General features: G+C 52.3%; 12 protein-coding genes across 12 annotated transcripts; 9 read left to right on the top strand and 3 right to left on the bottom strand.

Moving 5' to 3' along the window:
• Positions 1-195: 195 nt before the first annotated feature.
• Positions 196-992, top strand: V1518DRAFT_369300 (uncharacterized protein; the record flags this gene model as incomplete). The annotated part of the gene is made up of 2 exons (XM_066901265.1): positions 196-449; positions 512-992. Coding segments are annotated over 2 exons (735 nt in total), but the record flags the coding sequence as incomplete, so codon positions are not given.
• Positions 993-1,502: 510 nt separating this feature from the next.
• On the bottom strand, positions 1,503-2,795 carry V1518DRAFT_409151 (uncharacterized protein). The gene has a single exon (XM_066902297.1). It carries the CDS (start codon positions 2,604-2,606, stop codon positions 1,674-1,676), a length of 933 nt encoding a protein of 310 aa, XP_066762044.1. The 5' UTR covers positions 2,607-2,795; the 3' UTR covers positions 1,503-1,673.
• Positions 2,796-3,106: 311 nt separating this feature from the next.
• On the top strand, positions 3,107-5,777 carry V1518DRAFT_409150 (uncharacterized protein). The gene has a single exon (XM_066902296.1). The coding sequence runs from the start codon at positions 3,265-3,267 to the stop codon at positions 5,665-5,667; it is 2,403 nt and encodes an 800-aa protein (XP_066762043.1). The 5' UTR covers positions 3,107-3,264; the 3' UTR covers positions 5,668-5,777.
• Positions 5,712-6,885, bottom strand: V1518DRAFT_409148 (uncharacterized protein). Its single transcript, XM_066902295.1, has 2 exons — positions 6,579-6,885; positions 5,712-6,508 (listed from the first exon to the last, which is right to left on the bottom strand). Exons 1-2 carry the CDS (start codon positions 6,750-6,752, stop codon positions 5,801-5,803), a joined length of 882 nt encoding a protein of 293 aa, XP_066762042.1. The 5' UTR covers positions 6,753-6,885; the 3' UTR covers positions 5,712-5,800.
• Positions 6,886-6,997: 112 nt separating this feature from the next.
• Positions 6,998-9,594, top strand: V1518DRAFT_409146 (uncharacterized protein). Its single transcript, XM_066902294.1, has 3 exons — positions 6,998-7,517; positions 7,572-7,768; positions 7,822-9,594. The coding sequence occupies exons 1-3, from the start codon at positions 7,142-7,144 to the stop codon at positions 9,298-9,300; spliced, it is 2,052 nt and encodes a 683-aa protein (XP_066762041.1). The 5' UTR covers positions 6,998-7,141; the 3' UTR covers positions 9,301-9,594.
• A 22-nt stretch (positions 9,595-9,616) lies between these two features.
• V1518DRAFT_389589 (uncharacterized protein) lies at positions 9,617-12,069 on the top strand. The gene is made up of 3 exons (XM_066901738.1): positions 9,617-10,084; positions 10,137-10,333; positions 10,386-12,069. The coding sequence occupies exons 1-3, from the start codon at positions 9,808-9,810 to the stop codon at positions 11,862-11,864; spliced, it is 1,953 nt and encodes a 650-aa protein (XP_066762040.1). The 5' UTR covers positions 9,617-9,807; the 3' UTR covers positions 11,865-12,069.
• A 575-nt stretch (positions 12,070-12,644) lies between these two features.
• Positions 12,645-13,610, top strand: V1518DRAFT_436246 (RNA ligase/cyclic nucleotide phosphodiesterase; the record flags this gene model as incomplete). Its single annotated transcript, XM_066906281.1, has 1 exon — positions 12,645-13,610. The coding sequence occupies one exon, from the start codon at positions 12,645-12,647 to the stop codon at positions 13,608-13,610; it is 966 nt and encodes a 321-aa protein (XP_066762039.1).
• A 1,579-nt stretch (positions 13,611-15,189) lies between these two features.
• Positions 15,190-16,776, top strand: V1518DRAFT_409141 (Arginase/deacetylase). Its single transcript, XM_066902293.1, has 2 exons — positions 15,190-15,924; positions 15,982-16,776. Exons 1-2 carry the CDS (start codon positions 15,269-15,271, stop codon positions 16,658-16,660), a joined length of 1,335 nt encoding a protein of 444 aa, XP_066762038.1. The 5' UTR covers positions 15,190-15,268; the 3' UTR covers positions 16,661-16,776.
• Positions 16,590-20,152, bottom strand: V1518DRAFT_409139 (rRNA-processing arch domain-containing protein). The gene is made up of 2 exons (XM_066902292.1): positions 17,934-20,152; positions 16,590-17,875 (listed from the first exon to the last, which is right to left on the bottom strand). The coding sequence occupies exons 1-2, from the start codon at positions 20,109-20,111 to the stop codon at positions 16,781-16,783; spliced, it is 3,273 nt and encodes a 1,090-aa protein (XP_066762037.1). The 5' UTR covers positions 20,112-20,152; the 3' UTR covers positions 16,590-16,780.
• Positions 20,153-20,254: 102 nt separating this feature from the next.
• On the top strand, positions 20,255-20,925 carry V1518DRAFT_409134 (uncharacterized protein). The gene is made up of 3 exons (XM_066902291.1): positions 20,255-20,532; positions 20,593-20,635; positions 20,713-20,925. Exons 1-3 carry the CDS (start codon positions 20,325-20,327, stop codon positions 20,723-20,725), a joined length of 264 nt encoding a protein of 87 aa, XP_066762036.1. The 5' UTR covers positions 20,255-20,324; the 3' UTR covers positions 20,726-20,925.
• A 214-nt stretch (positions 20,926-21,139) lies between these two features.
• On the top strand, positions 21,140-22,167 carry V1518DRAFT_409132 (uncharacterized protein). The gene is made up of 2 exons (XM_066902290.1): positions 21,140-21,404; positions 21,468-22,167. The coding sequence occupies exons 1-2, from the start codon at positions 21,184-21,186 to the stop codon at positions 22,066-22,068; spliced, it is 822 nt and encodes a 273-aa protein (XP_066762035.1). The 5' UTR covers positions 21,140-21,183; the 3' UTR covers positions 22,069-22,167.
• Positions 22,168-22,218: 51 nt separating this feature from the next.
• On the top strand, positions 22,219-23,345 carry V1518DRAFT_409131 (uncharacterized protein). Its single transcript, XM_066902289.1, has one exon. The coding sequence runs from the start codon at positions 22,349-22,351 to the stop codon at positions 23,285-23,287; it is 939 nt and encodes a 312-aa protein (XP_066762034.1). The 5' UTR covers positions 22,219-22,348; the 3' UTR covers positions 23,288-23,345.
• Positions 23,346-23,354: the final 9 nt, after the last annotated feature.

Here is a 23,354-nt window from a genome sequence, read left to right as displayed (position 1 = left end):
AGCTTGAAGTCAGCGCACCAGTTAAGGTTGGCCCAGGGCAGGCGCTAGAGCTAAAGCAGACGGCAGTGAAAACCTTAGTGGACACAGGTCGATATTCGGGAAAATCCGACCACCGCTGTCCGACTTGGGATCTCAGCTGTTCGGCTCGACGACAACGCGGACAGCGTTACTCTAGTAACGAGAACACGTGAAGCGATGACGAATAAGCGCAAGCTTGAGGAAGTTGACTCGGAGGAGATATCGCAGAATGGAGGCGAACCCGCTGCGCCGATCACCTCCGTGAACGAAATCAGCAAGAACGATAACATCCACGCGTCGTCCAACGAGGAAATGGTCAAGACCGAAGAGTATCTAAAATACAGGCCGACTGGATATAGCATCAATGCGCCGCCGACGAATAGACCGGTCAGGATATACGCCGACGGCGTTTTTGATTTGTTTCATTTAGGGTAAGGATGCGTGGAAGGGAAATAGAAAGTGCGCTTGATCGTGACTAACCTAACCGACGCAGACATATGCGCCAATTGGAACAGGCCAAGAAAGCCTTCCCAGAGGTATACCTGATATGCGGTATTCCAAATGATGAAATTACGCACCGGAAGAAGGGACTCACAGTATTGACTGACCGGCAGCGCGCCGAGACTCTACGGCACTGTCGCTGGGTGGATGAGATCATCGAGAACTCGCCGTGGGAGGTGACCCCGGAATTTCTGGAGGAGCATAAAATTGACTATGTCGCGCACGACGACATTCCGTATGCTGGAGGCAACGGAGTGGATGATATTTACCAGCCTATCAAGGAGGCGGGTAAATTTTTGGTGACGCAGAGGACAGAGGGTATCAGCACCTCGTATATTATTACGAAGATTATTCGGGATTACGACAAATATTTGATTCGCAACTTTTCGCGTGGTGTGACGCGACAAGAGCTGAATGTTTCCTGGCTGAAGAAAAACGAGATCGATTTCAGACGACACATCGCGGATTTCCGTGAATCTCTGAGACACAACATCTCGTCGACGAAACATGAGTTAAACAAGTACCTGACCAACACGGGTAGGCTGCGTGACGGAGAAGACGATGCAGCAAGCACCACGACAGGACAATCAGTTGTGCGCGGCCTTCTGCGGAAGCGGCGACGACTTAACAACGGCGCGAGCTCGTCGTCGCCAGCGCACGCGAGCTTGAACGTGTCGGGCACGGATGGAAGTGAAATAGAAGATGATGATGACGGAGCGGATGATAACAAGGTGTTGCTCGGGCTTCCCGAGTTTTTGAATGGTATGAAGCAGTGGATGCACAAGAAGAGCTCGAGCTCAATGGACCGTGCAACGCTGCAGGGCAGCGGTGCGTCGACGAGCGATGGGGAGATGGAAGGCGCATCGGCGCAGTCGTCGCCAGTGCTCAAGCCTACAGAGACTGTGGAGGCTGATGAAACAGCAGAGTCAATAGCTTCTACGCCCAAGGTTGTGGAGCTTGCAGAGTCTGCGACTGCTGAGAACTAAACGATGGCATGCTTGGTTTAGAATGAGGCGAAAACGGAATGGAATAATTAGTTTCGGTTGTGCGATAAATTTTGATAGTATTGCACTAAACCTGACGAGCTGTACGGCGAACGGTGCACTGTGTATGTCTGACTGTATAAATATGAGATGTAGCTAGGATATGCAGAGCTAAACATGGTCCTGCTTCTCTGTCCAAAGATCTTTACTCTGGTTCTCGAGAACTTTCATTGTATCCACGACCTTGTCGAGTTTAAGCATGGCGTTGTCGACGATTTGTTGAACAGAGTCAAAACTAACGACTCTAAATACAGTTGAGATATCGTCTAATGATGTGGCGTCTGCTTGGTTGTTGAGATCCCAGAGTTTTGATTGGTCGATCGAGCCGATGGAGGCCTCATTGTTCTCCATGGCGGTGGCGAGCTCGATCTGGGTTGCTTGCAGGTCTGCAAGTGCGGCGACATGGCTTGCGCCAAAGAAATTGCCTTCGTCGCTCACTTCCTGAGAAACACTCTCAATATCGTCCATGATGTCTAGGTCGGCCCAGATGGCGTCGTGCAGATCGACGACGGGACGGGCAATTTGAGCGGTGGTGGTGGACGAGAGCTGCTCGGCATAGGCTGTGAGATCGCTTTGGCGATAATACGCTGCTGTTGTTCGCTTGGTCAGTTGAAGGCCGTCTGACGTGTATGGTTGAGACAATGACGATGGGTATGGCGCGCTGCTGGTTCCTCCGCCACCGCCACCGCCGCCAGAGAGAGTGGATATGCTGGTCGCGGTGGACATCCGGTGAAACTGCGGCGGTCGCGACGGAACAGGTGATGAGTTGCCCGGCGACCCAAATCGAGCAGACGCAAGCTTTGAAGTCGCAGCAGTTGCAGCTTGCGACGGCGATGACGGCGACGATGGCACCTGCCGCGCAGTCGTTGCATCGATGGAAGCCGACGCTACGTGGTGGCGCGCGCCTGATATCGGCGACGACGCTGGCGAGGGAATCGATCGCGACGCCTGCGTAGGTCGACGCTGGTCAGCGCGGTATGACCGAAGCGAGGGCGGCACAGACGCTACACCAGATGGCGAGGTCGCTGCGGGGCTTGTCGTCATGCTGCGGGCGAGAGGATAGCTGGCTGGCCAGTGGATTGCGGGATTACGACTGCGATGACGATGCGAGCCGCTCGCGGGGCGGCTGTGCAGGTCAGCTCTCCCTGGTGACGCTGTGCAATAATTAGCGCTGCGTTTGTGGATGCCTACGAGGCTGAGTGCGATATCGGAGAGTTTGACCTGCAGTCACACTGCCTGGATGGCGGACATCTACGTATAGTCTGTGCGTTTGCTTATGATGGAGAGTGTGTTGATGGTGTAGTGTTTGCAGGGCCGGTGTACGCAAGGACCGGTCCCGCCAGCTGCAACATCAGCAGTCTTCCGGGCATGCCTGCGAAGACGGCTCTGGTGGTGGCGGCAGACGAGTAGAACTAGTATGCATGCTGCTGAGTAGCGGTAGACCAGCGGCGACAAGTCGGTCTGCGCTGCCGATCAGATCAGATCGGCGTTGTGCCACGTGCCGGGAGGGGCCGCGTGTCCTGTGCCGTGCGGAGTCCGTGAGAGCTGGGATCCTTGACGCAGTCGCGATGGCGCACTCGTCTACACTCTCGTAGCTCAGCTGCCCCACGGCAATTCTCCGCGAGACCGCGAACCCTGTGACGTTGCCGCCGTCGCTCGCACTGACGCGATCCTTTCGTCTATATACCTTCCGCTCCTCATCATGTCCTGGCAGCCCCCAGAAAACGTCTACGACCCTGCGCATCCGCCGCAGTACCACGACGCTCCACCGCCTGCGGGTCCTCCGCCTTACCATTCCATGGCTGATACCGCTAGTAATGGCGCCGGCACGGGCGGTATGCCCCCGAGTCATACGGACTCCGCGCCCTCACTGCAGTACAGCGTTTCTTCTGCGCCTGTCGGAGACATTAAAGTCGCCACAGCTGACGGCGGTGACGGTCCAGGACCGGCCCTACCCCGACGGCCTCCCAGTTCGACGTACAACTCCGGCATCACGCCGTGTCCTGAACCACCGACCATGGCTCCTTCTTCGGCATCGTCATTTAACACCTCGCAGCCCCCTGCTGTCGCAAGTTCTACGTCGTCGCTTGGTCGCACACCCACACCGCATACCCCAGACCCAGGCTTTGCACAGCCCGGCAAGAACGGTGTCGTCAATCTCAGCCAGACTTACCACACAATTCCGTCCAACGGCACTTTTTTCGGGCCTTATTTACGCTATGGCAATATTGATCTCCAGAAGGGCATCTGGTACGGTTCGGTTCTGCTCGTTATAGACTCTGAAGCGGCTCCGTACTTTCAAATCCACCCCACTGAAGACCTCGCGCAAATGCGAGCCATTGATCCTATCTTGATTTACCAGTTCCAAAACTATCGTTTCTTCAGATACAATCTACAGCTTACGCAGCTCCCCGACGATCGCGGTCAGTACTGGACTTATGCTATTACACACCTTGGTGTTACATTTACCTACCCGTTTCTCGTTGCCGGCGCTCGTGAGACAAGCTGGCGCTTTGTGGCATTTTCGTGTGCCGATTTTTCGCTCTCGGTCAAAGAAGAAGAGCGTCGCGAGCTTGGGGGTGTCGGATATCTTTGGGAAGATGTGCTCACCCAGCACCGTCGTGTTGGCGGCTTACATGCGATGCTTGGCGGTGGCGACCAGATCTATGCTGATCGCATGTGGCCTGAGATTGCATCACTTCAGGACTGGCTACACACGAAGGGCAAGGAGAACCGTAGAAGGTACGAATGGACGCCGCGTCTCGAGGACGACATGAATCTCGCCTACTTCTTTTTCTATACTTCCCACTTTGATCGTGCCGGTATCCGGGACTGTCTTGCACAAATCCCGAATCTGTTTCAGATCGATGACCACGACATTTTTGACGGTTTTGGATCATATCCCGACTACATGCAAAAGTCCAACCTCTTTACCAACATTGGTCGCATCGCCTTCCAATTCTACATGCTATTCCAGCACCATACAACGGAGCATATTCTGCACACCCATGCTGAACCGTGGGATCTTTTTACTGTCACTGGCCGAGGCTGGCATTTCATCAAGTACATGGGTCCAGAGTGCGCCGTCGTCGGACCCGACACGCGAGCTGAGCGCGAGATGAAGAGCATCATTGGCGAGGCAACACATCGCGAGCTATTTAGACGGATGGAGGCCTTACCCACCAGCATTCGGCACATCGTATTGATGCTTGCTGTTCCAATTGTCTATCCCCGGTTGACTATGGTCGAGCACGTTCTCAGCGGTGTAAAAAACACCAAACGCGCCGTTAATGGCGCATGGAATATGCTCGGAAAAGCCACGACTAAAGTGGCGGCAGTGGTTGGCGCTGGAGATGCGACAAGAGATGCTTTTGAGAACGCAAAGAAGGCTTTTGGAAAGAGCGGCATGATGTCTTCGCTAGTATCTGGCTTCGGAGAAGTCGACCTGCTTGATGATCTCGCTGACCATTGGACGCATGAGAACCATTCGGCTGAGCGGACATATTTCGTTAGGAACCTGCAGCGTATTGCGAAGGATCGGGGTATTCGGATTACGTTTGTCTCTGGCGATGTCCACTGCTGCGGCATGGGCCGTTTCTTCAACCCTGATATGCCGGAAAATTACGAGCTCATGTACCAAGTTATCACGTCGGCTATTTCGAATGTTCCTCCACCCAGTGCAGTCATTCGACTACTTCACAACAAAGACAAGCTCTACCTGCCCGAGATCAATGGCCAGAGCATTCACACGAAGACCGATACTCGGGAGGAGATGCTTGAGTTCTTCTCATCTGACGTGGACGGGACTCCTCTTGATAACCGCAAACTCCTCGGGCGGCGTAACTACTCTATCGCCGAGATTTTACCAGACCACTCTATGACTTGGAATTTATACGTGCAATTGGGTGCAGGCAGATATGGCTCCATGGAACGCACAAGGATCTATGGACCTCTGATTGTTCCGCCGCTGCCGCAAGATCATGGACCTACCCCACAAGTGTACAGCCAATACCCTTACAATAGTTCACAGCAGTCAGTCCCAGCAGGTGTTTATGGTCCCGGAGAACTGACGCAAGGAGTTCAAAATATGAATCTTCACTATTAACGGAATATCTTGGTTTTTTTTGCACAGTTCCTAGACTCTATAGCTGTGTCTGTAATAGCCATATCATTGGTTGGTTACTTCTATGAAATTATTGTGTATATACAAGCTATTTAGTATTGGTATACGTTCATTATTACGAAGACGCTGTCTGCTGTGCATCGAACTTCGCCAGTCGCTCAGCCAAAAACTTGGCAGTACGCTCTTGCAGCGCTGCGGTTTCACCCGACTCTTCTCGCGTCAAAGCTTCTCTAGCCTTTGCTGCCTGATCGACAAGATACGCTTTCTTGCCTTCACTGAGCGGCATCTTTGGCGGCGTCAGTCTCATGATTTCGTCCTCCGTCAAATCTGGCTTCCGGTTACGAGAAAATTTCTTTCGTAGCGAGTCCAAAGCAATCGGCGGCACTGGGGGGATGGTCACGTCTGTGACATAGAAGGTGCGCTCGCGCGCGACGTCGTAGGACGTGGCGTAGTTCCCCTCCGTCACAGGTGCTGGCGGATCCGGCCACGGGATAGAGAGACCACGTGAGTTCACGACATATCTGCGCGGTAACCGCTGCTTATACCGGTCATCCCAGTAGTACTCCCCAAGCACGAGCTTGTTGACGGCAACCTTGACCAACTCGCCATCCTCGCCCTGCATAGTTGTGACGAGACGCACGTCGTTGGGGTGCATAAATCCTCGGTGGTTGATGGCGTATTGTGACTGGCCGTCACGCCAGTAGACCTTGGGAAGTACCGTCGTGACTTCGCGACCGGCGTTCTCGATCGCGATGCCTCGGCTGTCGGACTCGTAGATTTGTGAGATTTTTCCGTAGTCGGGGCCCTCTTTGATGACTTGTACCTACGCAGCACGACAACGTTAGTAATTAAAGCAAAACACACAGCACCACAGCAATCATGCCAATACTGACCAAGTCGCCCGGTCTGTAGAGTAAATTCTTGATCTCGGGTCCTTCAGCGTTTGCGCCTTCGCCCATGAAGGCGGGAAGATGGTCGCTCGACTTTGGCCGTGGCATGTTCGCGACCCGCTTGAAATTGCCCTGTCGACGAAGACGGGAGTAGCGAGGGATAAACCGTGCAGACATGGTCGCGACTGGCGAGACTTGGCGGCGCTTCGGCTGGTATACGCTGCGACAAGCGCTGTAGAGTCGGTCTGTCGGCTGGACCTGGTTGAATTTTGTGAACTTGGTCTCGCGAGTTTGTCTCGACCTGCAGTCGCGAAGGCGCGGAATATGCGGATCAGCTACGGCGATGTTGTTGCGTTTGTGCGGGTTCTGCATTAAGGTTTAAAGTTACGCTTCAAGAGGATGTGGATGCCTTCAACGCATGCGACGCTTGTGATTTCACCGCAGTTTGCGCTGAGGGAGGCGTAGCGGAGCGCGATGTGGAATATATATGATTTCAAGCAGTTGATTAAAGAGTCTAGGTGGCAATTGGGGTTTGTAAACATGCGTTGGAGCCGCTTTCTGGTACGATGGTGCGGCCCGCTCAGGAACGTACGTATTCAACAGCGACCTGCGCACCATCCAGATTGTCCGGAACTAGCTCTCCACGCCGAACCGCACCACAGCACACGTCGCCTCGACACCGCCACAAGTATCGTATCGCGATGAATTTCAATAATCTCAAGGGTCGACTGAAAGGCAAACAAACCGGTGCTCCGCCTGTGTACACGCCGCGGTCGCCGCCTATAGCGCTGCCTACTACTCGTCCGACCGCACGCCCGCCGCAAATGGTGGCACCTAGTGCGCCGAGACCAGCGCCGGTTGCTATTACTCGAAAGCTTCCGGTGCTGCCTGATCGGCTTATCGTTGGCATTGACTTTGGCACAACCTACAGCGGTGTTGCATGTAAGTCTTTACATGCACCTCTTGTCAACGGTAGTGTGTTAATGGAGATTTTAGACGTGTTGGCGACTGGGCAAAATATAGACAATCTAAAGCCAAACAACATCAGTGAATGGATAGGCCAAGGAAACATGTCGCAGTCGAAAATAGAGACTGTGCTGTACTACGATAGCGACGGAAATGTCGTTGGCTGGTCGCTTGACTCCGACGATTGCATGAACGGAGCGGGGAAACTGAAGCCTGGTATCTACAAGGTAACTTTCGCCTTATTTGGCATCAAAGTCTTGTTCGCTAATGTATGATATAGGCCGAGTGGTTCAAGATGCACCTACAGGCGGACAGCGTGAATACGTACGTCCATACCGGTGATCTTCCCAAGCTTCCGCCTAACAAAACCGCACTTGACGTCGCCTCCGACTACCTTACATTACTACACAAGGCAATTGATGCCGAACTACTAAAGCGACTGTCGGGTGTGTACGAACGCGAGAAGAACAACATTCGGTATTTCCTCACGGTCCCCGCGATCTGGAACGATGCCGGCAAGAACTTGACGCGACAAGCCGCCGTGCGCGCTGGGTTTGTGGATGACATCAATGACCGCCGATTGAAGCTGATCACTGAGCCAGAGGCTGCGGCTGTGTATTGTGCACGGTACTCTCAGCTTTCTCTCCAGGCCAGCGATGTGTTCCTCATTGTTGACTGCGGTGGCGGCACTGTTGATTTGGTTGCGTACGAAGTTGAGGAAACTCTGCCGTTTACGGTGAAGGAGTGCACCGTACCGACAGGAGATGCATGCGGAGCCACACGGGTTCTTGCGGCTTTTGAGCAAATCGCATTGGATAAGATCGGCAAAATACCATTAGACAATGCCGACGGAAATAGACTTCGGGCCAAGTTCCTGGATAAATGCCTGCGAGATTTTGACAACCGGATAAAGAAGAGTGTTAAGTACAAGAACCCAAGAGATTTCTTGATAGAGCTTGGATCGGAGTTTGACTGCCCAGAAGCCAGCGTGACTGATGGGCAGATGGCGTTTACAAGTGACGAGATCGCACAAGCGTTCAGCCAGGTTGTCGAACGGACCGTGGAACTAGTGAAGGATCAAATCAACTTAGTCGAGTCACAACAGAAGAAGCTCGAGGCTATAATGGTGGTCGGTGGTTTTGGTGCGTCTCAATACTTGTTCGACTACATCAAGGAGCATATCCCGCCAAAGTATGTGCAGAAATTGGTCCGACCAGTTGACTCGGTTGCAGCAATTGTTCAAGGCGCTGTCACGACGGGAATCTTCGACCGCGTTGTGACCTCGCGGAAATCCCGCCGGCATTATATGCTTGAAACAGTGGAGTTGTTTGTCCCCGGTCGGCATCCGGAGGAGTTCCGTCTTCGAGGATATGATGGCGTTGACCGGTGCCGAAGCACGCGAAAGATCTTCATTGAAAAGTGGCAGAAACTAGTAGTCGGTCAACCAGTAACGGTCCACTTGCGTCGCCAGATCGATGTGAACGGCAACCCGGTGTTTAAGGACTCGTTGTATTACTGTGAGCAAGACAAGTGCCCGGAGTTTGTGACAATGAGTGGCATAGTTCCGCTGGCGACGTTGCATATGGATCTCTCGTCGGTGGATAAGTCGCTATTCCGCATGGTCGAAGGATCTGACGGGCGGAAAATGTACGATATAGAGTTTGAGGTGAGCATGTCGCTGGAAGACGGTGATGCGTTGCGCGCGGAGTGCACTTTCAAAAACCAGATCGTCGGACAGGCGACGGTAGACTTCAAATAATATGCGCGACGATTGTCGGTTCGGAACATATATGATTGCTTGTATTTTATAGCCAACTAACTAATCTTTGGAGCCTGAACCTAAGTACACCAGTGTTTGGTTTCACGCAAACTGCTTCTGCATAGATGCCAGGAGAATTAAGAATTACATATGGAGCGCCTCGCCAGTTGCATTAAATGCGCTAGTCTATAAGCGGCTAGTGTAGGCATATTGAGTTAAGGGCGCTGCAACGGGCTAACGCAAACAATCTCGAGAAGCGACATAAACTGTGGGTAATCGCATAAAATAGAGTGCAAAACATATTAAACTGTGGTGACTTGAGCCGCACGGTCGCGTGAGAGGTCAATGTTGCCAGATTCGAGAAGACGGGTCGACGGCTCTCCGAGTCTAAGGAGAAGGGGTGCGTTGCGCGTACGCCATCCGCCCTGGCTCTTCACGCTACATCTAATTTACTCAGCATCGTGAAAAAAAGACCGTCACCACCATTTGCGACATATACACAATACAATGAAGAAGCTATTCCAGCGGAAAAAGCCTGTCATCGTGCAGAGCAGCATTTTGCCAGCGCAGCTGGCATCGGTGACCCCATCGCCGCCGCCGCCGTACACACACACAGCGCCGATACCGCATGATACCCCTCTGCCTGTGGAGCCAGCGCCATCGTATGTACCGCAGCAATATGTGGCGCCGGCACGGGCGCCAGTGCCAGTGCCAGTACAAACGGCGCCGAAGAATATGCTGATTGTTGGCATCGACTTTGGAACCACGTACAGTGGCGTCGCGTGTATGCACGCCTGCTTGTGATTTCTTTGAGATTTGGACTGACGCTAAATTAGATGTGTGGGCGACGGGAAATAAGGCGCAGGATTTGAAACCGAATCCGATTACTGAGTGGATTGGCCAAGGCAACATGACACAGGCCAAGATCGAAACAGTGCTGTACTACGACAAGAACGGAAATGTAGTCGGCTGGGCTCTCGACTCCGACAAGTGTTTTAACGGTGCGGGACATCTAAAGCCAGGAATTTTCAAGGTCGGTGGGTTGGTATACGGGTGCTCGGTCTACAGGTGCTGAGATTGTTTAGGCGCATTGGTTCAAGATGCACTTGCAAGCAGATACCGCGAATTCGTATATCTCAACTCGAGATCTCCCACAATTACCACCAAACATGACCGCCGTCGACGTAGCCGCGGACTATCTGACATTGCTACGCGAAGCAATCGACAAAGAGCTGTCCAAGCGACTCGCAACTGTGTATACCCGCGAGAAGGAAAACATCAACTACTTTGTGACAGTGCCTGCGATGTGGAATGATGCAGGAAAGAACTTGACGAGACAGGCGGCTGTGAAGGCCGGGTTTGTGCCTGACATGAATGACAGGCGACTCAAATTGATCACGGAGCCCGAAGCGGCGGCTATATATTGCGCAAAGTATTGCCAATTAGAGCTAACTACAGGCGATGTTTTTTTGATTGTCGACTGTGGAGGTGGTACAGTCGACTTGGTGACCTACGAAATCGAGGACACATCGCCGTTTGCGGTACGGGAATGCACCGTGCCGACAGGTGACGCGTGTGGAGCAACTCGGGTGGTGGAGGAATTTTCTGCGCTTGCGTTTGAGAAGATCAACAGGCTGCCGCTTGCTGGACCTGACGCGCAAAAGGTGAAGCAGAAGTGCTACGAGCGATGCATTGCGGACTTCGATAATCGGATCAAGAAGGGCTTTGCTAACAAGCCGGGCAAAGACTGGCTGATTGAGCTCGGCATGGAGATTGAGTGTGAGGAGGCCGATGTGATCGAGGGACGGATGCTGTTCACGAACGAAGAGATCGTGTCTGCGTTCAGGCAGGCCGTCGAACTTATCGTGCACCTTGTCAAGGAACAGATCAATTTGGTCGAAAAGAACCGAAAGCAGATCGAGGCAATTCTGCTAGTTGGCGGTTTTGGCGCGTCGCAGTACTTGTTCGACTACATCAAGAACCAGATTCCTCCGAAGTATTGCACAAAGCTGGTGCGTCCGCCGGACTCTGTGGCAGCAATCGTTCAGGGAGCTGTTACGACGGGTATTTTCGATCGCGTTGTCACTGCCCGCAGAGCGCGGCGGCATTACATGCTGGAGACTGTGGATTTGTTTGTTCCAAACCGCCACCCTGCGGAGTATAGAATCCCTGGACTCGACGGCACAGACCGCTGCAGGTACACAAAGCAAGTCTTCATCTCAAAGGGCCAGCGCTTAGAGGTCGGACGGCCGATCACGGTGCATCTTCGGCGACAAATAGACATGCACGCGCATCCGCGATTTGAAGATGCTTTGTACTATTGCGACCAAGACACTTGCCCGGAATACGTGACGCGTGACGGTATTTTCCCGCTGGGCACTCTTACCATGGATCTGACGTCGGTGGATTCGGCGTTATTCAATCGCAGACATGGACAGCATGGACAGGACTTGTACGATATTGAATTTGAGGTTAGCATGTGGCTGGAGGGTGGTGATGCATTGCGGGCGGAGTCGACGTTCAAGGGCCAGGTTGTGGGCCGTACGACTGTGGACTTTCGATGAGCGTGAATGATTTAGACTGCTGCATGCCGCAGCAGCAGGTCGGCATTTCGAACGACGGCGTCGAGATAGATGTCTGTGTATGGCGCAGAAATGACTAGTTATACAAAGAAGTACAGGAGTTTCCTGAGCAGCCTGGAGCTAGTAGCCATACCTTTAGTAGACGTTGTATTGTGCATGCAGGGACGGCCCTGCAGAAGCCTCTATGAGGCACGTGTGAGCTTGTTTGCGGGCGGTTTGTACGCAGCTGCGCCGCCGTACGGAGTCGTGGCAAGGGTCGCGTGGCGCGGCGCGACGACGAGACGGCGCAGCCTGACCCGACCCAGCATAATCCGTGATGCTTCCTGCTGCGCATCTCTGACCTGCTCTGACCTGCTTGTGTTCGTGGCCCTGGCGGGAACTGCGCCGAAGAACAAGCAATTCTGGGTCAGCGTCTGCAGCGCGGTTCCGCGGATCCAGCGCACTGCAGCACGCACGCGCCGCGCGTCGTCCCGCTGGCAGGCTGCGCCTGCCGCTGCCGCGCCACAGCCGCACAGACTCGTCACGCGCTGCTGCTGCTGCAGCAGCGGCCGCAGCTGCGTTATCCTCCTCCTTCCTCGCCATCGCCGTCTCCGCGCCCGTTTGCCAGTCCCTCGTTTCCCACTCGGCATGGCTCTCTGCGAGCACGCCGCTCCTTCCTGCGAGACCTCCTGCTGCGCCTCTGCCGCGCCCCCCGTCTCGCGACCCGCATCGCCCGCATCCAGCTCTGCCGAGTCACTCCACACCTCCCGCTCCTCCTCACCAATGCTCTCGCCGGCATCCTCGGTCATCTCCACTGTGCCGGCACTCCGCAAAGCCACTGCCGCGCCGCGAAATGCCTACGACGAGTTCATTCACCAGCATAACGACCCTGCTGCGCTCGCGAGGGCATACGACGAGCACCGCCGCACGCGCAACGCGAACAGTCGCGCGACACTCCTTGCTGCCGGCGCCGTCAAGCCGGACCCTATTTTGATTGGGCTCGAGATCGAGCATGAGCCCCCAGAGTTCGACCCCCGCAATTGCGTCTCTCTTTGGTGCCGTCCTACCGCTCAGGTCACCGGGCTGGTACAGCAGGTGCAGGAACGGCTGCGCGAGGCCGATCCCGCTATTTGGCTGATGCCGTCTAACTGTCTCCACATGACCTCTCTTGAAGTTGTGCATTCTGCCGGTGTCGATGTCGTCGTCGAGGCCGCCCGCAAGATGAAACCATATCTCGACACTCTCCTTGGCCCTCGACCGGCTCCGGTTCTTGTCAAGCCTATTCTCAGCTTCGACCAAAACGCTCTCGCGCTGAGCTTTCTTCCTGAGGTGACTTCTTCCCAGTCCGCTGCCAATGGCGCAGTGGACGAATATGTCGATTGGTACACATACCACCACTACCGCAGCGACCTGCATGACATTGTGCAAACCTACGCCGGCGTCACCGTGAACTGCAGATACACATACCCCTCCGCACACATCACAATCGCGCGGTTCACGCAGCCGCTTACTCCGACCATGCAGACCTGGATTGAGAAACTCGAGGATATCAATGCGTGGCTCGAGGCCGACGGCGCCGCTGACATTCGCTGGGTGATTGGCGACGAGCGCGGTACAGAGTGTCGCTGCGGCAGAGTGTGGTACGGCGGCGGCTGGGCGGAAGGTATTGGTCTTACTCTTCAGCAAGCTCAGGCTTCCGAAGAGCTCGAAAAAGTATGGCGCACGCACGTGTCACCCAGCGCCGTTTAATTCATCATATAACGAGTTCTCATCTTAATTGTCTTTGTTGTGCTGATATAGGGAGTTTTTGTTGCCGGTGTCTTTGGTCAATTTGCTTGCTAATCTATATCTCTCTTGTGTTGCGAGGTGTCTATACTCTCACGTGACTCTACAGCTGCCCAGCAGTTGTCATATGTATGTATCTCTGTACAGTATACAAATCTAATTCAGTTATTGCCACTACTTAATTGTGCTGACGCGGCATCAACTTATCATGCTCCATTGCTCATTCCGCTACAGTGAAGAACCGCGCAGTAACGATATCGAAACATAAAGATGATGTGTTAATATAATCAGAAGTGTGTGAAACAGCAAGTGCTGACATCAGCCTGCGATAGCGGACGTATTTATACACCCATTCATCTACAGCGCGCAGTCACAATACGCCAGCGTGCTCGACAATCGCACTGATCCAAAAGTGAGTGTCTAACGCAACGCCAGCTTATGCACTCAGTTACATGATCAACGGATAGAACATAATCGATTAAGCTCATATTGAAAGGCGCGTAGTTCTGAAGTTCGTATGTATAACAGATTCTACTCGAAGTGTGCCTTCAAAAGTCCGCGAATATCTCTGCAATTCAAATACTCAGAAGCGGATTCAAGTAGCACATTGTCATGGCAAATGATGATTCTGCTTCGAAGCGATAAACCACTTATTAAATCATAGATCTCGAAGTCAGATGGCAGGCCACTATGTCGCTTGGCTGGCGGCGAACTTGCGTACAAAACAAGCGACCGCGCGATGTGGCTCAGTCTCAATTAACCAAGTCAGCACTGCTGCGTTCTATACCCAATATTAATCGTCTGCGGCGTAACTGTGAGCCACCGTACTCTGGGTGCACAAACACTCGCATGCCTTCCCAACTGAATTGGCACTGGTGCCTTACTTTTGAGAGCACCCATTTTGCGACTTACTCCGCGGTTCACCACTAGTCCCGCAAATTGCGACCGACCCATCGCTCCGCCAGTTTTGAACCGTTTGCGACATGGTTACCGTCAACTTATATTCGCAATCGTGCGAAGTCAGACACGAGCGTTCACGCTTTCACAAAAGCCCAGAAAGACGAGATGATCATGCTTGGACTCGTTGGACGACATATGTGTAATACCTTTGAAGATGCGACCCAGGACGTTAACTACAGACAATAGTGGCAGAGTACTGTGCTACTCCTGCTGGTATAATCTCAAACTGCAGTTCGGACTTTCGGCCAATTGACACTTGGAAATGCAAGTACGTAAAGGTCGTGTAGGAGGTTATGTCACTGCCGTTGATCAAGTATCGAAGTGATCAAAACCAGGAAATCTGCTACGCGTGCAGCAGAAGACAAGTCGGTCAACAGAGTGATACGTTTGTATGGATAACGTAAGAGAGGCGAGTGACGAGACACGGTTTAGAACAGCACTTCGGCTAACCAGGACGATAAAGTCAAAACTCTAACGACTCGACAGCGACCGGTATAACTCAGGGGGGAATGGCGTCAAGGATTGATGGGTCGGGTCCTACGGTGCTAGTGGTGGGTATCCGCATGCGTATGGCTTCCACGCTATTTTGTATATCATAGTCGCATGCCTGCGCGTGCGCACTGCACCTAACATGTGTACACTGCAACGTAAAACTCCCTCTAATGCCGCCGCCGTCGTCTTCCGCCTCGTCTCTGCAAGTCGGATATGCGTACAGTCCAGAGTATACGCGCCTTTGCAGTTTGTTACCGTCGAACATTGACCGCGCTGCCATTGTTGATGACTTGATTCTTCGGCTTGTCGCCGTGCACGAATGTTGCGATATCATCAAGCCCAGTTTTGCGCAAAAGGAAGAGCTAGTGGAGTACCACGACGAGGGGTTTGTCTCATTTTTACTTCGTGACAATGAGGAGCTTGAAGAATCTGCATCAGAGAGAGACGACGACGGTCGTGACGCCAATAGTAGCAGTAGCGGCAGCGGCAACGGCAACGATGACCTTACCGGGTACATCACACAGCGGTCATCGGAACAACACCAACAAAATTTAAACAAACGCTACGGTCTGGAATTTGACTGTCCGCCATTTAGTGATATGGACAAATATATTCAGGCAGTAGCGGGAACCACGATAGCGTGTGCGCGGTACCTCGCTACAAGTCCATCCATGGCGCGTTCGTCTTCGCCTTCGACCGAAATTCCAATGCCAACGAAAACACGAAGGCGAATTGCCGTGAACTGGCATGGCGGACGCCATCATGCAGGAAAATCTCGCTGCTCTGGGTTCTGCTACGTGAACGACATCGTGTTGGGCATACTAGAGTACGCATGGTCCCGCGTCGTAACTATCATGATGACAGCAAGTACTAAACTTCACAGGTTACGCCGAACATACGGCAAAATCATGTACATAGATCTCGACATGCACCACGGCGATGGCGTCGAAGCAGCGTTTTCGCACTCTCGGCAGGTCCTTACCTTCTCCGTTCATCGTCACGACCGCGGATTCTTCCCCGGCACCGGCTCCACCAAATTCGCAGGTAAGGGGCGTGGCCAGGGCTACGCGGTCAACGTGGGCATGCGGCAGGGTCTCACTGACGCCTCACTTATGCGGGTACTCGATGAAGTCGCGATGGACGCGTACGAGCGATTTCAACCTGATGCTGTCGTCGTGCAGTGTGGTGCGGATGGGCTTGCAAGGGATCCGACGAAAGAGTGGAATTTGTCATGGAAAGGGCTAGGTGATGCAATTATAAAGATTGCGACGAAATGGGGTCACTCCCAACCAGTTTTGTTGCTCGGTGGTGGGGGATATAAGCATACAGACGCGGCGCGTTTGTGGTGCTATGTGCTGGGCTGCTTGACTGTAGGCCAGGAGATGGTCGAGAAGTGGGATCTGATACCCGAGGGTTGTACGCATATCGAAGAGTTCGCCGAGGATGGCTACGCATTCCAAGTCGACAATCTTAGACCATTAAACGACGCAAATCTGAAGGACAATTTCTTGGACAGAACTATTAGCGTTCTGAAAGAGCGACTACGTATGATAGAGTTCTAAATCCAAATAATTCGAATACCAAGATAGACTGACCGTTTAACCGATACGCCAGCACATCTGAAATTGACATCATACATACTCATGTACATAAATGAAAACACTTTTATAGTCTCGCATATCTTACAAATACAGAGAGCCAGCTGCGACAAGGTCTCTCCTTACCTTCTCCATCGCATCTTCCATCTTCTTCTCTAGCTCTTCGTTCCCGATAACCTTTGCGGCCATGACGAGTTGCCGCAGCAACTCCTCCAATCGTTTAAACATGCGGATCAAGCTGCCTTCATAGACGTCGGTCATTTTGCAGATCTGCGCGAAAGATCCTCCCTGCGCCCAAGTGTACACAACATCCATGAGCTCCGACTTGAACGACTCTACGTAAGTGTCTTCCGAAATGTCCAGTTTGCTTTCCTTCGTAACTTGAGCAATTCGTCGCGCAGTCTCCTTAAGCACTCGAAGCGGTTTCGCGAGTTCAGCAGGAAGCTTGGGCACTTCTTTGGTCTTCTCTTGAAAAACGAAGCAACTAAGCAGGGCAGCACACTGCTCTGACGTCAAATCATTAAATACACCGTTGAAAATCATTTCCGTGAGCATCAACTCATCGCCGCTGCTAATCTCGCATGCGACACGACCTTTAACCTGGATAATATCGTTTTCGCTGATGAAACCAAGGCGTCGCAGAACTCGCTTGCGATGCTTTAGCTCGTCTAGCTGCATAATTGAGTGTGCCTTTTCGATGCGGCTTTGCATAGCACGTATATCTGTCTGCAAATCAATCTTCGTAGTGTATTCTTTGTAGAGATCATCAATTTTCGAAGAGGCGGACAACGGGTTGGCATTAAGCTTGCTGCTCAAAGTCTCAATCTTCTTCAGTAATGTAGTGAATGATTCGTCAGAGATCTTCATGTTAGCCACAGGGTCCAAAAGTGTGATACCATTCGGAAATCGCTTCTCCACTTCACGTATTGACTTCGCCATGTGCTCCTTCTGAGGTGCAGATCTTATATCTTTACCAACATGGATACGCAGATTTGAAATAGCTTCGATGCTTGCCAGCGTGATCGGGATTATTTCTAACCTGCTGTCTGTAGGCGAAGAAGCAGGAATGAGCCCGCCCGGAAGACTACCAAACTTATAGGGAGGCTGAGGAGAAGCTTTGGCGACATTCACGGCGACATCAATGATATAGGAGTGATGTGGCTCGTACGTGGAGTTTGGCTATCCCAAGTTAGCCTGTATGTCCAGAAAGTCAAAACAAATCATGGAGCGGCAATACCTTTTTGAGAGCTCGTTTCGAGTATGACACAACAGCACCCCACCCAAACTTTTGTCCGTCAAACTCTACCTTAACAAGTCTGCCGGCAGATAAGAACGGGATTGCTACCGACGGATGAGTAACGACATGACGCAGATCCTGCATATATTGTGCAAGCTGTCCTTTGACCTCGTAGTAATCGGCAACATCATCTTCGTTTTCGATATGCATGGCATCGTATCTTGAATTGAGCGAGGAAAGCTCTGTTTCCAGTGATGGGATCTGCGCAGTGTTCTGAAACTGAAAAAAGCAGCGCTCGAGCATATATTCCGGTGAGATTCCTTCAACTCGCATGAGATTAAGAATCATGTTGTAGCTGAGATGAAACGCCGAGTCAAGACGATCAGCCTGTCCTTTCACCATGCCCTTTGCAACATCTGGCTCCATTTTTTCGTCAATCATAAGAATAACGATACCACGGTCATCGAGACCGCGACGACCTGCACGTCCAGACATCTGAATATACTCGCCGCCGGAAACCCATCTAAAAACTTTACCGTCCCACTTACGAACGTTTGTGAAGACAACAGTCTTGGCCGGCATGTTCAACCCGATGGAGAAGGTTTCCGTCGCAAAAAGAACTTTGATGAGACCCTCCTGGAATAAGATTTCAATTACTTCCTTCAAGATAGGCAAAAGACCACTGTGATGAATGCCGATACCGCGTCGTAGTAACGGCAAAATATGCTTGATCTGAGGAAGCTCTTTGTCGTCGTCCGAGAGCTGGCTGATGGCATTGCTGAAAACTTTCGTGACCATTTCCTTCTCAGTACCGTCATTGGAATCAAGCTTGCTCATCTGCAAAGCCAAGCTCTCACATTCCCGCTTGCTAAAACTGAAAACAATTACCGGATTGTATTGTTTGACCATAATCATTTTGACGATCTTGTAAATATCCGACGGACCGGCCGGTTCCTTTTTACCTCCTCTCATTCTGCGACCACCGGTACCAGCTGCTTTTTTCTGCTGGTCCTCTTGCGATTTTTCAGAGATTTGACCCATCGCCTTCTGGAAACTGTCCTCCCGGAATACGCCCTTTTCATCAACGACAAGATGAATACCGTCGCCACCTGCGGGGAAAAGATAATGCTGCAGCGGAGTTGGTCTGAAGTCGGTGTAGACGACGTGACATGGCTGCTCATGGATTTTGCAAATCCATTCGGCGAACTGCATGGCATTAGGGATGGTAGCGGACAGAAAAACGTAGCGGACCTTGTCAGGAAGTAAAATAATAGTCTCTTCCCAGACCACGCCACGCTCAGCATCGCGCATGTAATGAATCTCGTCGAAAATAACCCAGGCGACCTCGCGCATGACTTCAGAGCCGCGATAGAGCATTGATCGCAAAATCTCTGTGGTCATGACGAGACAACTGGCGGTCTGGTTGATCGTGACATCACCGGTCATCAGTCCGACGTCGCCAAATTCACTAAGCAATTCTCGGTACTTCTGGTTACTGAGTGCCTTAATTGGTGAGGTGTAGATAACACGCTGCTTGTCGCGCAAACTCTGAGCGATAGCGTACTCTGCAACGACAGTCTTACCGGCGCTAGTATGCGCTGAAACTAAAACAGACTCATTGCGTTGAATCGAGGCAATGGCGTTCGCCTGGAATGGGTCGAGTGCGAACGGGTATGTTCGGGCAGGAACTGCTGGAGGTTTGTGCTCGGACAATGAAATGTAATTATAGCTAGGAGGCAGTGCTACCTGATGCCTAACTTGGTGGCTAAGCTTGACTTTGCCATCCTCGTCAGTGGTAATAGTCGAAGTGCCACCTTGCAGGCCGCCGGAGGCGACGACTTCGCGTGAAGCTTCTTGCTCGAAAGAGTCTGCGACAACAGGCTCCGCAACCTCAGAGGCGGCCAAGTTGTCTCTAGTTTTCTGCCGTTTGCGATTTACTTCATCGTCGGCCTCATCATCTTCATCGTCATCCTCTGCGTCGCTGTTGTCGACAACCGATACTATAGCGCCCGGCTTCTCCTCGACTTCATCTCCATCGTCGCCGGTCTCGCGATGGCGCTTCTTCTTGCCCTTAGACCTCTTCGGCGCCGTGGAAGGGACTGCAGGCGGTAACCGGCGCGGCGGTATCGGGCGTGCTGATGCAGGTTCTGCAAACACGGCAAAGAGGTCGCCTTCCATTGCTAGTTTGCAGATCTCGGAGATGTTGGTCGAGTGCTCTGTGGTCTCTTCGTGACGAGAGCCTAGAAATTTTGGATTCACGTGATCTACATTTCCCGTGACTTACTTCACGTGATGTTGGGTCGAACGACTTCTGGCGCACAAACTCTTCCGCGCGTGTTTCAATCTCCGTCGTTCCACCTCCGCAGCGCCGTCTTCTTTCATAACAACAAAATGATTGTCCCCATTATCACCCGCACCTCCCCCCGTGCTGCTGTCCGCAGCATCGCTACCCGGGAGACGATCTTCTCCCGCGGCTTCAAGTCCTCACAGATCGCCAAAGCCGGTGGCCACCACTACCCCGAGGGCCCTTACAACAACCTGCCGTTCAAGGTTCACAACCGCAAAATTCCCTTCGTCATCCCCTTCTCGCTCTTTTTCAGTATGTGATCGTTTTGATTGCTGGTTTGTTCTTGGTTCGTTGACTGACGTGCTCCTGCAGTCATTCCCTTCCTTACCCCCTTCGGTATGACTTGGCTTGCTCTGTAAGTGCATATCACCCTCTGCTCCACCATGTTTGTTTCGACTCCCAGACCACTGACTCCTTTTGTCTGCTTTGCAGGAGCAAGATGTAAATGCGACATACCTAAAGCTCAACATACAATGTCACTACACACCCATTCATTTATCGATCGGGTTAGTCTAGGAGCTTGTGTCGGGACGATTGACTTCACTACACCACGCCATACTACCACCGGATTGATATTGTGTTTCGTATTGTATTGTATTTCGCGTGCCGTGGGTGAAATAAATGCGGGATTGCATCGTTGTGAGGCTTGTTTGAAGAGCGAATTCCAAGTCGTGAATGGCCCAATCAGAGGCCGGTCGAAGGTCTCTGACTGAGTCTGCAGGCGCCGCAGCAGCCGTATCGCGAGCTCGTTATGGCGTCGCTATCAAACTTCGTGTGCAGTTATGTAGTCACGTGTACAACACAAGCACCTTGTTTGACAGTTATCTCGAGGCCCTGCTCCTCCAAGGCATCTCGAATATCGAGACTATTTGTCCCCATAATCTTCACACAGTCCTCTACGCAATGTCTTACCAGCAAGGCCCTCCACAATCACCGTACGCCCAACTTGTGCATGCCACTTCTGCTGTTTCTGCAGCGCCAGCGCTGCCTCCGTACCCCACGGTCGCAGGAGCAGTAGCAGCTTCTTCGCCACAGTGGTCGGCGTCCGCAGCGCTACCTACTGCACGTGCGCCAATATCGCCGGTTCTTCAGCGCACACAACTTCCCGCCGGCGTCGTACAGTAGTATGTGCTTGGTGCTATTGTGAGATGTGCAATATTCTTTTACTAAATCGATGGCTCTGTTAGTTCTCCCCAACCACCTCCCACTCGCTCCGCAGAGGCTCTAGCCGCAGGTCCTGGGTCGTCATCATCAGATCTCTTCATTCCAACTACTCTCCAATCTAAAAGTCGCGCCGATCTTACTGCACTACTGTCTGACGATGCCACTCTCACTGCTCTTTGCCAAGCTACTCATCCCACGTATGTAACTCACGACGCCGCTGTCAGTGCGCTCGCCAAGCAGATTCATGACGCCGGCATCCGCATTGCTGCGAAGCAACAAGAGCTTGCGACTGCGCGAGGCAAAGCAGAAAGTGAGCTTGTCGATGCGCGTGCCCTGGATGGAGAATGGCGCACGGCTGAGAAGAAGATGAACGATGCTCTGCGGCCGTACACCTCTGCTAGCCTACGTGCTCAGCTCGCATCGGCAACCACGGAGGCGGAAAATATATCAGAAGCGTTGGCCGGGTCGTTTCTAGATACATCGGGTAACGGAGGCACTTTGGGACCGGATGTGGGACAGTTCGTGAGAGAGTACAGACGGGTGCGTAAGATCTTTCATCTACGCAAGGAGCGGCTAGATCGCTGGAACGAGGAGCGCGTTGGTGGGGCCGGTCGTGTTCGGTAGAATTGAGAATTTCACCTATCACCCAATGCATCAATCCAGTGTCTCGTAGTTTCTGCTGCTGTCTGTCTCCCTGTTACGTGGTCCGTAACTTGTCATCGGTACGTAGAACGCCGCACGTCGTCTTCCGCGCGGCTTAGTCGGACCCTGTCGACGGTTCCTCGATGATGCACGAAACTCCTTCCGTCATCACAACTAACACCCCAACAACCGGAGACGGTCCTGTTAATACCTCCGGCTATTCCTACGATGCCGTGACGCACTTATTATAGCTATTATTACTATGTTCCTGGATACTGAGCCGTCGCCACTTATAGCGCAGGTCCTTGAGGTCATCGCATATTGCGTCGCACTGCTCGCTCCTCAGGTCCTTGTTTACCACGCAAAGCGTGTCCAGAAGTTGCAGCAATCTTCGTTGTCGGCATTTCCAGAACTAATTAATGTGAATTCCGGCTCATTTATCTATTTTTTTCTGCTGCCGTCGTCTCTTCGTGGCCTCTCTGTGGACTTCCTCGTTTTGTCGGCGTCTTCGTGCTGTCTCTCTATGCTGTACTGCCTCCTCTACCTCTTCCCGTCTCACCTCCTTCTTCAACAACACGCTCGTCGGTATTCACTGATTCCAGTGCCATTGAAGCGCCGCTTTATTCTTCTTTTTTTGCCAGCACTATCCGCCATTGTCGCTGATATCCGACTTCTTACTCTCGCATCCATTCGTGCGAAACTCTCCACAATATGCAAATGCACACTTATCTCCATCGCTTTTCTCCTCTTGACAATCTATGTTCTCAGTTCTCATGTCTTTGTCGACCCTACAACAGGAATGGGATTCTATGGCCTCTTCTACATTGACGCGATCGATGCGCTCCGTGGCGCTAGTCTCATCCTGCACGCTATCCAACTGTGGCCCCAGGTTGCCGTTAACTATGATGAAACAAACACAGTTGCATGGAGCACTACATACACGCATCTACTAGCAATTGGGGCAGGCTGTGAGATTCTTGGATGCATGTCCAAGTCAATTTCCGCACGCGACTTTGTCGTTGGCTTCAGACCGCCAGGAACTATCCTCGACGCACTGAACACTTTCGTTCTCGTCACTGTTCTGTATCTTCAGATCTTCATCTTCTACCGTGCCGACAATATGCGCAAGTGGCGAGGATTACTCAAGCGTGCAGAAGAACAGCCCCCAGATCATCAAGACATTCCGCTTGTTCGAGTTTAGAAAGAGTAAACCTCGAAATCAAGTTAATTCATTCTCACGTAACTCCAAAGAAAGTCGCTTTTCTGTT

The sequence above is a fragment of the Limtongia smithiae genome (genome assembly GCF_038497785.1).
Source record: "Limtongia smithiae strain NRRL Y-17922 unplaced genomic scaffold V1518scaffold_1, whole genome shotgun sequence".
NCBI classification, from domain to species: domain Eukaryota; kingdom Fungi; phylum Ascomycota; class Lipomycetes; order Lipomycetales; family Lipomycetaceae; genus Limtongia; species Limtongia smithiae.
This window is presented reverse-complemented; position numbering and strand designations above follow the sequence as displayed.

Excerpts from the sequence above, each read along its gene's own strand:
- V1518DRAFT_409151 (XM_066902297.1), bottom strand. The coding sequence starts at position 2,606 with ATGACGACAAGCCCCGCAGCGACCTCGCCATCTGGTGTAGCGTCTGTG.
- V1518DRAFT_409150 (XM_066902296.1), top strand. The coding sequence starts at position 3,265 with ATGTCCTGGCAGCCCCCAGAAAACGTCTACGACCCTGCGCATCCGCCG.
- V1518DRAFT_409148 (XM_066902295.1), bottom strand. The coding sequence starts at position 6,752 with ATGTCTGCACGGTTTATCCCTCGCTACTCCCGTCTTCGTCGACAGGGC. Across the intron at positions 6,509-6,578 it reads TCTACAGACCGGGCGACTTG|GTACAAGTCATCAAAGAGGG; the intron begins GTCAGTATTGGC and ends CGTGCTGCGTAG.
- V1518DRAFT_409146 (XM_066902294.1), top strand. The coding sequence starts at position 7,142 with ATGGTGCGGCCCGCTCAGGAACGTACGTATTCAACAGCGACCTGCGCA. Across the intron at positions 7,518-7,571 it reads AACCTACAGCGGTGTTGCAT|ACGTGTTGGCGACTGGGCAA; the intron begins GTAAGTCTTTAC and ends TGGAGATTTTAG. Across the intron at positions 7,769-7,821 it reads TGAAGCCTGGTATCTACAAG|GCCGAGTGGTTCAAGATGCA; the intron begins GTAACTTTCGCC and ends TGTATGATATAG.
- V1518DRAFT_389589 (XM_066901738.1), top strand. The coding sequence starts at position 9,808 with ATGAAGAAGCTATTCCAGCGGAAAAAGCCTGTCATCGTGCAGAGCAGC. Across the intron at positions 10,085-10,136 it reads CACGTACAGTGGCGTCGCGT|ATGTGTGGGCGACGGGAAAT; the intron begins GTATGCACGCCT and ends ACGCTAAATTAG. Across the intron at positions 10,334-10,385 it reads TAAAGCCAGGAATTTTCAAG|GCGCATTGGTTCAAGATGCA; the intron begins GTCGGTGGGTTG and ends GAGATTGTTTAG.
- V1518DRAFT_409141 (XM_066902293.1), top strand. The coding sequence starts at position 15,269 with ATGCCGCCGCCGTCGTCTTCCGCCTCGTCTCTGCAAGTCGGATATGCG. Across the intron at positions 15,925-15,981 it reads ATCGTGTTGGGCATACTAGA|GTTACGCCGAACATACGGCA; the intron begins GTACGCATGGTC and ends TAAACTTCACAG.
- V1518DRAFT_409139 (XM_066902292.1), bottom strand. The coding sequence starts at position 20,111 with ATGGAAGGCGACCTCTTTGCCGTGTTTGCAGAACCTGCATCAGCACGC. Across the intron at positions 17,876-17,933 it reads CGAAACGAGCTCTCAAAAAG|CCAAACTCCACGTACGAGCC; the intron begins GTATTGCCGCTC and ends AACTTGGGATAG.
- V1518DRAFT_409134 (XM_066902291.1), top strand. The coding sequence starts at position 20,325 with ATGATTGTCCCCATTATCACCCGCACCTCCCCCCGTGCTGCTGTCCGC. Across the intron at positions 20,533-20,592 it reads CCCCTTCTCGCTCTTTTTCA|TCATTCCCTTCCTTACCCCC; the intron begins GTATGTGATCGT and ends GTGCTCCTGCAG.
- V1518DRAFT_409132 (XM_066902290.1), top strand. The coding sequence starts at position 21,184 with ATGTCTTACCAGCAAGGCCCTCCACAATCACCGTACGCCCAACTTGTG. Across the intron at positions 21,405-21,467 it reads CCCGCCGGCGTCGTACAGTA|TTCTCCCCAACCACCTCCCA; the intron begins GTATGTGCTTGG and ends TGGCTCTGTTAG.
- V1518DRAFT_409131 (XM_066902289.1), top strand. The coding sequence starts at position 22,349 with ATGTTCCTGGATACTGAGCCGTCGCCACTTATAGCGCAGGTCCTTGAG.